The sequence below is a fragment of the Psammomys obesus genome, unplaced genomic scaffold, assembly GCF_907164565.1.
Source record: "Psammomys obesus unplaced genomic scaffold, mPsaObe1.curated_primary_1811, whole genome shotgun sequence".
Classification (NCBI taxonomy): Eukaryota; Metazoa; Chordata; class Mammalia; order Rodentia; family Muridae; genus Psammomys; species Psammomys obesus.
The window spans coordinates 15,495,059-15,508,658 of NW_026596064.1; the positions used below are offsets into that span (position 1 = coordinate 15,495,059).

The 13,600-nt window shown below is 43.1% G+C and overlaps 1 protein-coding gene across 2 annotated transcripts in view; it reads left to right on the forward strand.

The window, feature by feature from the left end:
- Positions 1-839: 839 nt before the first annotated feature.
- Positions 840-13,600, forward strand: part of Hcls1 (hematopoietic cell-specific Lyn substrate 1) — a 24,928-nt gene continuing 12,167 nt past the window's right edge. Inside the window, exons 1-4 of one of the 2 annotated variants that reach the window (XM_055625258.1) lie at positions 840-893; positions 2,935-3,018; positions 3,531-3,604; positions 13,248-13,377. In XM_055625258.1, the coding sequence (XP_055481233.1) occupies positions 2,935-3,018; positions 3,531-3,604; positions 13,248-13,377 (288 nt within the window). In that variant the 5' untranslated portion in view covers positions 840-893. Of the gene's footprint in view, positions 894-1,305; positions 1,367-2,934; positions 3,019-3,530; positions 3,605-13,247; positions 13,378-13,600 lie in introns of those variants that run through there. The other variant, XM_055625259.1, reaches the window with a different exon arrangement.

The following is a 13,600-nucleotide window of genomic DNA, read 5'->3' on the forward strand; positions in this document are numbered from 1 at the left end:
GGTAAAAGCAGACCAAAGCTGGCCTTCACACCAGAAAGGGTTAATGCCATGGGCCCAACAAGTCGCCTGAGCATGCCTGACCTGAAAATGGAAGGGAAGGGCCGCAGATGTTCCCCATGTTGAGTATGCCAGAGTTCACATCTCCTGCTTCTCAGAGAATGCCGTCTAGAGTCAGATCTCATCAGTGAGCTCAGCCTCCACACAGCTTCCCGAAAGCTAGGGAATTTTGTCCCTCCATGCCTTACCTTTCTCCTGAGTATCAGGAGATGTGTATGTGGGAGCCTCACTTTAGGTGCTGCAGATAATGAAGAGGAGAATTTGTCTTTAAGGCTTCAAAATTCACATACAGATCATTTTCCCACTAAGCTTTTTTAAAATTTTTATTGCTACAGCTTATATTGAATGTTATATTTTTGTCTTCCTGCCTCAGGCCAGGCCTCTACAACAGTGTTGTAGCCCAGGCTACACCTGAGTGCTGGGGTCACAGAGGCTTGCTACCACACCCACCTGCCTTGTCCTGAATTCTTTCACTTTCTTAGGTGCAGCTGTCCTGGGTAGGACACAGAGTGGTCCTACAGCATTCTTGAACCTGTCTTAACTGGTTGGGATGAGTCTCCACGGTCATTTTTATAACTTTCCCGTGACCTGGAAAAAAAAAAAAAAAAACTTTGCAAAATACTAGACACAAAACCCCTTAACCCTTTTAAGTACCCGAAGCATAAGGAACTGACTCAAACTTCAGGAAGTAGCTATGAGGACAGTGTGGCAGGAAATGACAGAAAACCTGAAAACGGAACTGAAGCAGCTGCTCCGTTTCTTGCCCTGAAGTGGTAGCTGCTGGAGGGGTCGCCGGGTGTGGAAGTGAAGAGCCAGAGCCCAAGCACACAGTCAAGGTGGGTACTCTGAGCTGAGGGATACTTGGGGAGCGCAGGGGAAGTGTGTGTGAGAAGTCTGCATAGCACTTAGTCCTTGTTGAGGGAGGCCGTGGCTAATAGCGTTGAACCTTTGATGGTCATAAGGCCTGTGTTCGGGGGCTGACAATGAACGTCTGAGGATGGGAACAAGGAAATGACCTGCGCTCAGGAATGTGATTGATCAGCCACCTAGGACCGTGGGCCCGGCCAAGCGTGCCCTGGGTTCTGTTGATGACCTACACAGCCCATTCCAGAAGGCTGGCTGCCCCTGGGCACTAAGCTGAAGGAGATCCACGGAAGATGAAGACAAAGTGTGCCTTTGTCTGGTCTGGCAGGGACATAAAATACACACAGGAAATGTAAGGGGATGGGAATTAACCACAGATGAACACCAGTGCTGAGCCAAGCACTTTCAGGGGCCAAATCCAAATGTGATTGGTTGTTCAGCTGGGGTAAGTGTCTATGTTCGTGGGTATCCCAGAGTGTCAGAGAGGGGCCTTTAGTCCAACTGTGTTAAACGCTTCATTATTTAACATTGGGGAACAAGAGCAGAAAAATCAGTGATTTGCTGGAAGAAGTTAATATCGGTGGATTGCTTAGTCTTAGTCTGTGACTGGGGGTACCCCACAGGGACTGTCCTATTACTGGGTGTCTCTGGATCTCTTGACTATTGATGCTACAAGTCAGCCCTGCCATCAGGCATCAGAGGTGCCTGGCAGTCACTGTCCTTCACCAGGTTTCTTGTCCAGCCTCCAACAGTACAAGCATATTAAGTTATTTTACTCTTAGAAATGAGTGTGAGAGTTGATGGGAGAGATGGGCTGAGGCTACTGGACTGAGGCTACCTGGGGGTGGGGACAGAAGGACAAGATGAGACCATCAGACCTCACTGTTTCCTTATTTCTCATGCATATTTTACTTCTCTTTTCTGGTTTCCTTCTGTTGCAGAACAGCCTAAGAGCGAGGACATGTCAAACAGAGGCTACTAGAATGTGGGTCATGGGTCCTCTTTTACTTCTCCTATCAGTAGCTATTACCATGGGGAAAGGCCGAGTTGTTCTTAGTAGCTCACAGTGACAGCCGTGTTAACTCACCACTTCTCCAGTTGCTCCTTGGCATCTCTTTAACCCATCTACTTCTGATTTCTCTGAGGCTGATCTTCTAGGGGTTATTAACAAATGTGGGATGGAGGTTTCCAGGTAGGTATAGAAAGTGGAGCCTTGGGGCCGAGATGGACAGAGATGTGGGGATGAGTGGTTGAAGAGGGTGTCCTTTGGAAGAGTGTAAGGAGCACCAGGCTGGTCTCCAGTGGTGGAGACATCTGATGGGGAAGGATGGGCAGGGTCTTCGGGCCAGGAAATCCCAAAGGCTACCAGGGCAGATGGGCATTGTCCCTTCTTGCCTCCCCTCACCACCATGCAGAAGGCTCAATTTTCTTATTAGAAGATAAGAATTGATCAATAAGATAAAATTGAGGATTCATTTCACTTAAGTTTTCCCTGTGTATTAACTGGTGAATTTCAAACCATTTGTGTCTACAGATGACCTACAGCTGTTTAGTTGGTGACCTGTCTTAGAGTGAATGTGGGGGGCAGTGATTCAGAAAGGTGGGAAGTCAGTTAAAGCTGATTATAGACAGGAGGGACCCTGGACTCGTATGTTCTGAAGCTAGAAAGGCCATGGAGAAATCTGGGTGAACTGCCACCACAATCCTATGGTTGAACATTGTGTGACCACTGGTCACCCCTACAAGCTATCGACATAGTGAACAATCCCAGCACTTTGACAGAAGGTTGTTTTCTGTTGCCTGCGTCTATATTGAGATCTCTGCAGACTTGGGTGTGCTCAGACCATACTGACTTATCTTAAATTGAGCTTCTAACTGCTTTGCTTCAGCTCTTGTTTTCTTCTGAAGAAGGATGGTAAGCAACATCCGATTGCCCATATAGTTGACGTCATCCTTTCTCTCGATTCTTTTTTTTTTTTTTTCCTAATTATTTCCACCAACTGTCACCCTCAGATGTGGAAGTCTGTAGTAGGCCATGATGTGTCTGTTTCCGTGGAGACCCAGGGTGATGACTGGGACACAGACCCTGACTTTGTGGTGAGTAGGGAAGTAGCTTGGACAATGCAGGGGAGGGTGCATCTCAGCCGCTCTGACTTTTGAAGGGGCTAGGAAAGGGCTATCTGAGATTAAGACAGCCTTCATGGTGAGATAGACTTTCAGAACCATTAGCTTTCCTTAGTAGGAATGCATGTTAGCTCTTGTTAAGCACAGAAGAGGAGGGGCATGGATGCATTTTATAGTGACATTGCAGGACTAGGTGATTCTATCTTGAAGTTGATGATCAGTTGAGCCTTGAATTCCTCTGGCCTGTGATTTGAGATGTCATGGGAAACCAAAAGAGGAAAGGATGGGTGATTGAGAATAAGCACCAACATGCCTAAGATCACTAGCTTAATTTTAACCTTCCTGTGGGGTTGAGATGGGAGACATGCAGCTGTGAGTGAGAGTAAAGACCCTGGAGAAGGGGACAGAGAGGGTGTGTGTCGGTGGTGAGAGGCTTGCTGCATAGCGCATTTCTTGCTGACGATGTTGCGTGCCGTCTTTTGTAGAATGACATCTCTGAGAAGGAGCAGCGGTGGGGAGCCAAGACCATCGAGGGCTCTGGACGCACAGAGCACATCAAGTAGGTACCAGAAGGACTGGGAGGGGGAAATGTGTTCCCGGGAAGAGCTGATGGAAACCCTGCTGCTTCTGGGAGTGTGCAGAAAGGCAACAGCCATGTCTGAATCTTTACATTTATTTCTTTTTTTGCTAGAATCTGTTGCTGTATGTTTTTGTGTCTTCATGTGTTTTCAATTCATCTCTCCCATCTTACCATCTGTCTTATTATTATTTGTCTTTTATATATAACAGCTTTATCACTTCCCTGGGGTATGGGGAGTCTGTTATATTAACTATCTCCCTTCCTTCAATCAGATATTAGGCAATCAGAGAAGTGGCACAAATACCAGATTCTCTCATTCTATATCTATCTATCTATCTATCTATCTATCTATCTATCTATCTATCTATCTATCTATCTATCACCTATGTATCTCTTCTGTCTGTCTATAATCTATCAATTATCTATCAAATTCCATTCATCTATCCCTTCATATAAGTTTAGAACATGTGCTTAGAGTATAGGGTGATCGCCAATGGGTTAAAGACTTCAGTGCTGGGTGTGGCTGCACACACCTTTAATTCCAGCACCATCAGGCAGAGGCAAGGGGATATCTGTAACTTCAGGGCCAGCCTGATTTACATGGTGAGTTCCAGGCCAGCCAGGACTACATAACTGATGCTGTCTCAGCAAAAGAAGGAAGGCATCAGTAAAATGTCAAAGAAAAGAACTCCTCCATAAATGATGTAGTGAGGCCAATATCCACTCTCATACTTGGTACAGTGACTTGAGACACAAATTTGCATTTGACTACTTGATAAAAAGCGAGAACCTTAATATAAAGAAATATAACATCCAGAAAAGATGATGACTAAAACCATTTTAGAAATGATATTTAATCTTCAAGTCAATGACACAACTTATCATTTTTCTTGAAATCAATATGGCAGTGTAGCTCAAGAGGCTGATTTTTGCTTAGTGTGCATGAAGCCCTGTGTTTGTTCCTAGCACTAAATAAATGAGATGTGATAGTTTATGCTTTTAATCCTAGCACTGCAGGATGGAGGGAGGTGGCTGTGGGGAGAGTACGGGGTACAGAAAGATCAGAAGTTCAATGTCAAGGCTAGCCTGGGTTACATTGCATGGATTACAATGATTACAGTGATTAACTCTGAGTTACTGGTAATGCACCAGTGTCCCATTAAGGAAAGAAATGAAAGCACTTTCCCTTGTCTAACCAAGAAGCAGTCTAGATTTGAATTCTCTACTTCATGCTTCTGTGTCTTCAGTCCTCTGTCGGTCTGTCTGCTGTCTGTGTCTGAATCCATCAGCTGATTGAAGGCTGACTTGCGAATCTGTCTGTCCATGTGTCTGCCTTGTGTGTGACTGCTGTGTGTTTGTGCCTGTACCTCCCTAACAAAAGGCTCTGCTCTGTTGTTATTAAACAGCATAGGGAGCATCACACAGGGGAAGGCATGTGGGGTATGTAACAAAAATCCTTAACAGAGTTTTACAAGGAATAGAGTCATTGGCTCCAGCTGACCCAGATAGCAGATATCATTGTTTATACCTATAAATGGTTGCTTTCAACTTTTGTGTTAGATTTTAGGAAACTGCTTTCAACTTCTGTATTTGCTGCTTTAAGTAAATGATGCACGTGCCTTGTCTGGGTCAGGGGAGTGGAAGAGGACATAGCTCAAGACTGCAGCTGTGCATCAGCTTAAGTTAAAAGAACTGACCGCATGGCAAACAAGTTTGGTTGTTACATTGTTCTCTTAAAGGCCTGTTTAACAGGCTAACAGTCTTAAGTGTTAAGTTAATAATACGGTGTATTGTTAACTTTGGCTGTGAGGTCCAGCAAAATTCGATAGCTTAGACTTTAGGGGTTAGTTTTAGAATATTGCATCACTATAATACATGAGACTGTCTCAAAGAGAGGGAAGTCAATACGGGCGTATCTAGGATTTTCTGTGGATTATTGTACTAGGCAACTGAGAGAATCACATCTCTGGTCCATGTACTATTCAGGCTCATCTAATGAGGACTGTTGGTTTGGGGTGGCACCAGGCTGCCATGTTTCAGTAGCAAAGTAAACACAATGACTATTTTCATTAGTAAGAGTGAAAGTTGGAAAGTAATGAATCAACAGTACCAGGTTTGGCAAGATTAAGATACTTTTCAGCTGGATTCCCAACTCCTCTTCTTCCTCCCACACTCTAACAATATTTTAGGCTCATTTCCCCCTAGATTTTAAAAAGTGTCAGTAATGCCCATATTGCAGTAGCCATAGACTTAGGAAACTTGGCACATGTATGTGTAGATCTGGAATGTCACTGAACAGGGTCAATGGTTGGACTAAAGTAGCTCTACTAAGTATTCACTTTGTATTCTCTTTAGTCATTTTGATACGGATGGGTCTTTTGTCAGTATGTATGTCTATCTACCACATGTGGCCCTGTTGCCCAGGGAGGCCAGAAGAGGGTATTGGAGCTGCTGGAACTGGAGTTGCAGACAACGGAGTTACAGAGCTGCCATGTGGGGGCTGCAAATCAAACCCAGGTCCTCTACGAGGGCAGACAGTGCTGTCAACTCCTCAGCCATCTCTCCAGCCCCAACTGAATATTAGTCCCAAACAAATCAAGCAATTCTGGAAAGTGTGTAGAGTGACAAAGAAAAAGCACAGGAAGAGGGAGCTTTCCAGAAGCTTCTGTAGTGCTCACTCCCCTGAGAGCTCACAGCTTCAAGGTCAAAGCTCTTTTCCTTCCTGAGTGAAGGACACAGGCTCTGGTGTTCTGGGAGTTGCCAAGATGAGGGACCACTTTTGAGGAGCTCTCCCCTCCCAATGCCTACATCTTGCATGTTAGGTAGAAGTAGAAGATTCTGAGGACAACTTCTAAAATCCTGCCATGAACCTGTGGGAAATGCTTGGGAGATTTTGATTGGGTTCACAGCTCTGTCATTGCTAGCCGTGTGAACTTAGTCATAGCTAATGTCCTTGCAGCTCATTTTATTAATGCATGGGGATCATGACAGCTACCCTGAAGGATGGAATTCAATAAATAGGATCTGGAGGGCCTGCTGGCACTTGGTACTTCTTAGCACAGTGCCGATGTTATTTCTATGCTCTGCTAATCTAGTTTGTCAGATTTCCATCCCCCAAACCTAACGAGCACGCAGCAGCGGATACCTCCCTTCTTCCTGCATGGTTGTATTTGCACAAATGGCTGGGCTGCAGACTGCTGCTGTGCACATCACCTTGACTTCGTGCGGTGGTGTAGTGATGACTCTGCAGGCCTCCTTGTTAACCCAACCCATCTACATCCACTACAGTAAAGGCTGGCGATATTGCCTCAAAGGCTTACTCCATCCCTATTTGTTAGAGCCTTCCAGGCACGAAAGCTTGGACCCTGCTGGGAATGGGCTAGGTGACCTTGGACAAATCTTTTATCCCGCTCTGAGCTTCAGCTTTCCCATCTAGATCAGATCGCCCTCCAGGGGACATTTCAACATAAAGTCTGTGATATTCTTTGGATGGTGCCCACTAAACTACCCTTCCTGGTGAGGTGGAAATTACCAAGACCCTGGGAGTTCAGGGGAAATTGGAGAGGAGAGCTCTTGCCAGACTGAGCTGACTCAAAACAGGAAAAGGAAGTGACTGTGGTTCTTAGTAGGCGCGCTACCTGCCCCCTCACCACTGCGATGCCTCTAGGTCAGCCCTGAATAAATTTAGTCTGGGGATGGCTTTCTAATGCCGAGACTAACTTAAGTGATTCTGACATCTCTCATCCGTTGTATATAGAAATGAGCTCACTGTCAAGGGCTATCCATCACCCTTTGTCCTTTCCATGTTTGTCGATGCCTTCTCGCTATCTTTCCCCATGGTTAGTAAAGGATCCTTCCTAGCCCCAAGCAGTGATTCCTAAACTCTCTGTTGGCAAGCACAAGTGTTTTTCTGTTATCAGATTGATACTTCTGTAAAATAAAACATAACTGGTTGAAAAACAATGAGGTTGAAGACATAAGCACAGTTTTTTTTTTGTTTTTTGTTTTTTGTTTTTACTTTTATAGTTAACAGATACAGGATCACCATGTAAAACTTTTGCTCATGTATCTAAAATCATACTCTTGATTTTTACCTTATTTCATTGTGAAAACAACAACAACAACAAACAACAACAAAACAGGTCAGCTCCCAGACCGTACTGGGCAACACGATAGCAGACAAGGCCTTTGATGCTCCCTGAGGTCTTTAGGTTAGGTCTCACTGACGTATTTGTAAGGGCCTGTCTCAGTGGCTTAGCCTACATTTGTGTCCTGCCGTCCTTCACAAAGTGGAAATGAAGAATAACACAGTACTGCATGTACTGAAAGAGAACCTTGGAGGCCCAGCGACCGGTGCCCTTTCTGCCATGCCAGCACCCAGGGCATTTAAGAGAAGAGTTTCACCACTCTGTCACTATTTCCCCAGGTGACTGGAGATTATAGCACTGGCCCTCCTTACCTCACAGGGGTATTGTGAAGATCCATGGCTCTTCATGAGAACATAGGGCAACATTTATTGAGTTGTCATGCAGTCAGTCATGCCTGCCACAGAGGATGATGTCATTCTGATAGTATAGAAAAGTAAGATGTTCATTCTGGATTTTAACAATTCGTCTAAGGATAGAGACATGATATAGACAAATAATAATTTGAATTTGGCTGCGTACTTAGCCACTCTGTCATATTGTTTCTAATGAACATGGTTTGCCATGTCCACAACTCTCTTTTTGAAATGTGAATTCCCGTGATCAACCATCCCCTTTCCCTAAGGCTGCTGTTTTGTTTAAAGCAGGCACATATATTATAGTTCGGCTCTAACAACATGCCATGCTAACTGCATACATGTGGACCTCTTTAGGAGTACATAAAAGCTACCATTCATTCATTTCCTATTTTAAAAATCAGGGTATGTAATTATGTAAGTAATTGTAAGCAGATGGTTCAGTGAATTTTGATAATACCACAAGGAACCACCAGCACAGCGAGAACACAGAAGATTTCAGTTACCACTAAAAGTCCTCAGTGCCTCCTGCCCAGCCCACACAGAAATGCTGAGGTTTTGTTTTTGTTTTCTTTGTTTGTTTGTTTTTTTATCAATGTAGGGTGGTTAGTTTGGTCTCTCTAGAGTTTCAGGAAATGAATAACAAATATTGTACTGTCTTGAATTGGTTTTCTGAGCATGTTTTGAAATGTTCTAGCTAGAACATTGTCTGTATTAGTTTCTTGCTCTTGTCAAATGGCATGCATTGTGTAGTACATTACAGTTTGGTTTCTTTATTGCTGTATTGCTAAACATCTAAGTCTATTAAAAACACATCATGAGCATTTGAGTGTGACACTCTGTTGACATATTTTTATTTTTCCCAAGGTATACTTAAAAATCTAATTGCTTATTCATATAGTCAGTGTGCGTTTACCTTCTGAGAAACTGCCCATCTGTTTTTTTTCCAAAAGGAATTTACTATAGTTGATTTCTGCCAGAAATGTAAGGGTTTCACTTGCTCCGTGTCCTTGCCAACACTTGTTATTGTCAGTAGTTTGAATTTTAGCCACTCTGTGCGTATGTGGTGATGTTAATTTATATTTCTTGGGTGAGTAAATATTAAGCATTTTTCATGTGCCAACCATGGCTCTTCGTCTATCTTTTTTCTAAAACGTGTGCAAATATTTTCTTACTTTTAAAATGCCTTTTTTACTGAATTCTCTATATATTTTAGAAACAGAACTTTTGTAAGATGTGTATTTTATAAATATTTTATCCAAGAGCAGTGATTGCTCTTTTAATTTTCTAGTAGTATTATTTCATAGGCACAAGATTTGAATTCTAATTTATATAAAAAGATTTTTTTATCACTAGTGAGGTTTTTTAATATCTAAGAAAAAAATTTACCTCAAAGTTGTGAAGATCATCTCTAACATTTGACCCAGTTTAAAAATGTATCTTTTAATATTTATGTGCACATGAGGCTGAGGTTAAGGCTCATCTTCTTTACGGATATCCAGTTGCCAAGCACAATCCAAACTCTGTCCTTTTCCCCCTCACTCAGCAGGTTTCTTTGACCTTCTGTGTGGTTGGCTTCTGGACTCTGTTCTGCCTCATGAGGCAATGTGGTTGCCCTGGCAGCACACACCACAGGACAGTGGTGGCTGCAGCTGTGTGCTAAGTCATTGGAACCAAACAGGCTCCCAACCATGTACTCCTTCAGGACGTTTTCTTTACTGTCCTAGGATTTTATGGCGTCATACATTTAGAATCAGCTAGTCAGCTCCTGGAGAGGAAAATGTCTGTTGAGATTTTTATTTGAATGGGGTTCCACTGGAGATGTAGGTCACTTAGGGGGAAAATAAATGTGTTGATTGTATTGAGTTTTCAATTCTATGAGCCTGAGGCATTCTACTTATTAGATCGTCTTTGAGTGTTTTTTCACAAGTATTGTTAGGGTACAAGTCTTATTCACATTTTGTGATATTTATCTTAAGATGTTTCATGTCATGTTATGTCATGAGTATAACTTTCTTTTAACCTCTAAGTTTTCAAATGTCTGCGGCTGGTAGATAGAAATGCAATCAACCTTGGTACAGTGACTTTGTATCCTGTAACTGTGCCCCACATACTTAATAGTTTTGGTAGCTTCTTTGTAGATTGTTTTGGCTTTTCCAAACGTGATCATATTGTTTGTGAATAAAGACTTTATAGTCATAACTTCTTAGTTTATGCCTTTATTGTTATTATTATTTTACTTTTTAAAAGGATTTATTTATTTTTTCTTTATTAATTACACTTTATTCACTTTGCATCCCCCCTGTGGTTCCCTCCCTCCTCCCCTCCCAAACCTTTCCTTCCTTCCCACTCTGCACGCATGCCCCTCCCCAAGTCCACTGAGAGGGGAGGTCTTCTTTTCCTTCCTTCTGATCCTAGTCAATTAGGTCTCATCAGGAGTGGTTGCATTGTCTTCTTCTGTGGCCTGGTAATGCTGCTCCCCCCTTAGGGGAAGGTAATTAAAGAGCAGGCCAATCAGTTCATGTCAGAGACAGTCCTTGTTCCTATTACTATGGAACCCACTTGGATACTGAACTGCCATGGGCTACATCTGTGCAGGGGTCTTAGGTTATCTCCATGCATGGTCCTTGGTTAGAGTATCAGTCTCAGGAAAGACCCCTGTGCTCAGAGTTTTTGGTTCTGTTGCTCTCCTTGTGGAGTTCCTGTCCTCTCCAGATCTTACTGTTTCCCACTTCTTTCATAAGATTCCCTGCACTCTGCCCAAAGGTTGCCCATAAGTCTCAGCATCTGCATTGATAGTCTGCGGGGCAGAGCCTTTCAGAGGTCCTCTGTGTCAGGCTCCTGACTTGTTCCCTCTTTTCTCCTTCTTCTGATGTCCATCCTTTTTGCCTTTCTGGATAGGAATTGAGTATTTTAGCAAGAGTCCTCCCTCTTGATTAGTTTCTTTAGGTGTACCGATTTTAGTAGGTTTATCCTATATTATATGTCTATATGAGTGAGTATATACCATGTGCATCTTTCTGCTTCTGGGATAGCTCACTCAGGATGATCTTTTCCAGATCCCACCATTTACCTGCAAATTTCATGATTTCCTTGTTTTTTATTGCTGAGTAATATTCCATTGTGTAGATATACCACAATTTCTGTATCCATTCCTCAACTGGGCTGTTTCCAGTAAAACCCAAAAGTGCTGTCCTTTCTCCTGTTTCACGTTTGAAGTCCTGGATTTTGCTAGGTTGTCTTGCTTTGTCAATAGAATCCTTGCCACTCTGAATGTAATATGTTGCTTCCCTGTGTCACTTCCCTCTGTCCACTGTCCCCATACTTGAGATTTTTTGTGTCCTCGGAGCCTCTAAATGCTTCACACTCAAAGTTGTTTAATTGATATTTATCAAATAAAATTATTGTGTATTAAGAGCTACTCAGGATGGATTCAGCTATATGGTTAAAGAAATTTATAAAAAGTTGGATTTTCTGTTGAGTGTGGCTACAGATGCCTGGGATCCTAGTCCTTGGAGGGATGTGAGAAGATCAGGAGTTCAAGGTCAACCTTGGCTACACAGGGAGGTAGGAGCTATCCTGGGTTCTCAAAAATAAAACCAAACAAATAAACATAATATTTTGTAATTTCTTTTGGTCCACAACATTTTCATTCAGATACTGTCGTGGGTTGGTACAGTCCTCTGACTAGCCTGCCATTCAGTAGGTGGATTTGCATATTTTCTCAGTTGTCTCTCCCCAACCCTTCCTTTCTCACTTGAATACTTCAGTTGGGGACCTCAGACAGCCATTCACAAGCTCTTGGATCTCTGCTTTCACTGCTGCCAGACGGGTCAGGTGGGGCATGGGAACACAGGGTGCCTCCAGCACTGGGATGGATTTCATCTGATTCATCGCCAGCTCTCTAAAATTAACCGTGGCTAAAGCCGAAAGGCTTTCTAAAAGCCTCCGGTGAGATTATCCCACTAGACCAGCAGATGGGTCTAATCTTCCATGAAAGGACAACGTCTCTACTGTGAAGTGGATGTTGTACCTGAGACCAGCCTCTTCTGGGCCTGAGCTAGTGGAGTCCTGGGGACAGTAACTACCTTTGCTTACTGCAGAAAGTCGGGTCTCTAAAATGTAGAGCTCTCTCATCCAGATATTTCTGTGTGGTGCCAGGGGTCCTTCTGTTTCCAAATTTTTGAATCCTTGCTTAATCACTTGTTGGTATGGCCTCTGAGCTGTCAATGCATATCTTCAGGTTAAACAGATTGTGGCTCTCTACCCTATTTGGTGCTGCAGCCTTCATGGTAGTAAAGATGGAAGCGAGCATAAAGCAAGCAAGAGGACTGAGTGTCTTTGTCCCCATCAGTGTCATTTGCTCTCAGGGGCAGAACCCCAATCTAAATGATGGGGAACTTTAAGCTGTTCTAGCAGATGATGAGTGCATTTTGTGGCTTCGTTTCTGTTTGTTATCCCCCCAACTTATCGGGCTCAGGTTGGAGAATGTTAACGCTTGAAAAAAACATCCAATCCTAATGAATAACTAAATTTACCCCAAGCTCCATTTTTATAAGCATCAGTTTGAATGACCCCCATTCTGTTATGGAAATGTAGCATTTCCGTTTTCTGAGGTGTTTTCCGCTTACAGGGCATACTGATTGGTTGTTTTCGCTATTATCTGTAATCTTTCAATCATTAAACATTAAGCTTTTCCATATTTAAAATTATCGGGGGGCAGGCTTTTGGACCAGGGATGTATATATTTAAATGTATTTTCATATCTTTCTGCTTCTTGAGACAGACCACCCAGGGGGTCAAAGGCAGGTCTCTTTGGAGAGAGAGCAACTCCTCAGTTGTTAGTATGTAGGTTTCATTTGACCTGTGATACAGATGAACATGAAAATGAACCTAAAAATCACAAGGTTATGTCAGTGAGAGATAGAACAGACCATAGGGTCCTGGCTTCTAGAGGGTTTAAATCAGGCTATGTTGGTTGAACCAGCCCCTTACTCTAAGCCTGTCACGATATCTGGGGGTGGGGGGGGGGACTCAGAGCTTCACTACAGAAGATTTCCATTTCCTGGGTCTGTTGACCTCTCTGATGGAGGCGAGTCTCAAGTATACAGTTACTTGCAGCATCCACCAGCTGAGGAACAAAGTGTCGGAGGAGCATGACATTCTCAAGAAGAAAGAGTTGGAGTCAGGGCCTAAAGCATCCCATGGCTATGGAGGTCGGTTTGGAGTGGAAAGAGACCGGATGGACAAGGTGAGTTAAAAAGGAGGAAAAATAATGAAAAAAAAATGAAATTGACTCGCTTGTTGGTGCTTTGGTTTAAAACTTGTTCCAAACATCGTGTCCATTTTGGCTTAGTGCAGAATGTTTATGTTCTATGTGTGTGTGTGTGATATATGTATATATACATATATATGTGTGTATATACATGTGTGTGTGTGTGTGTGTGTGTGTGTGTGTGTGTGTGTGTGTGTGT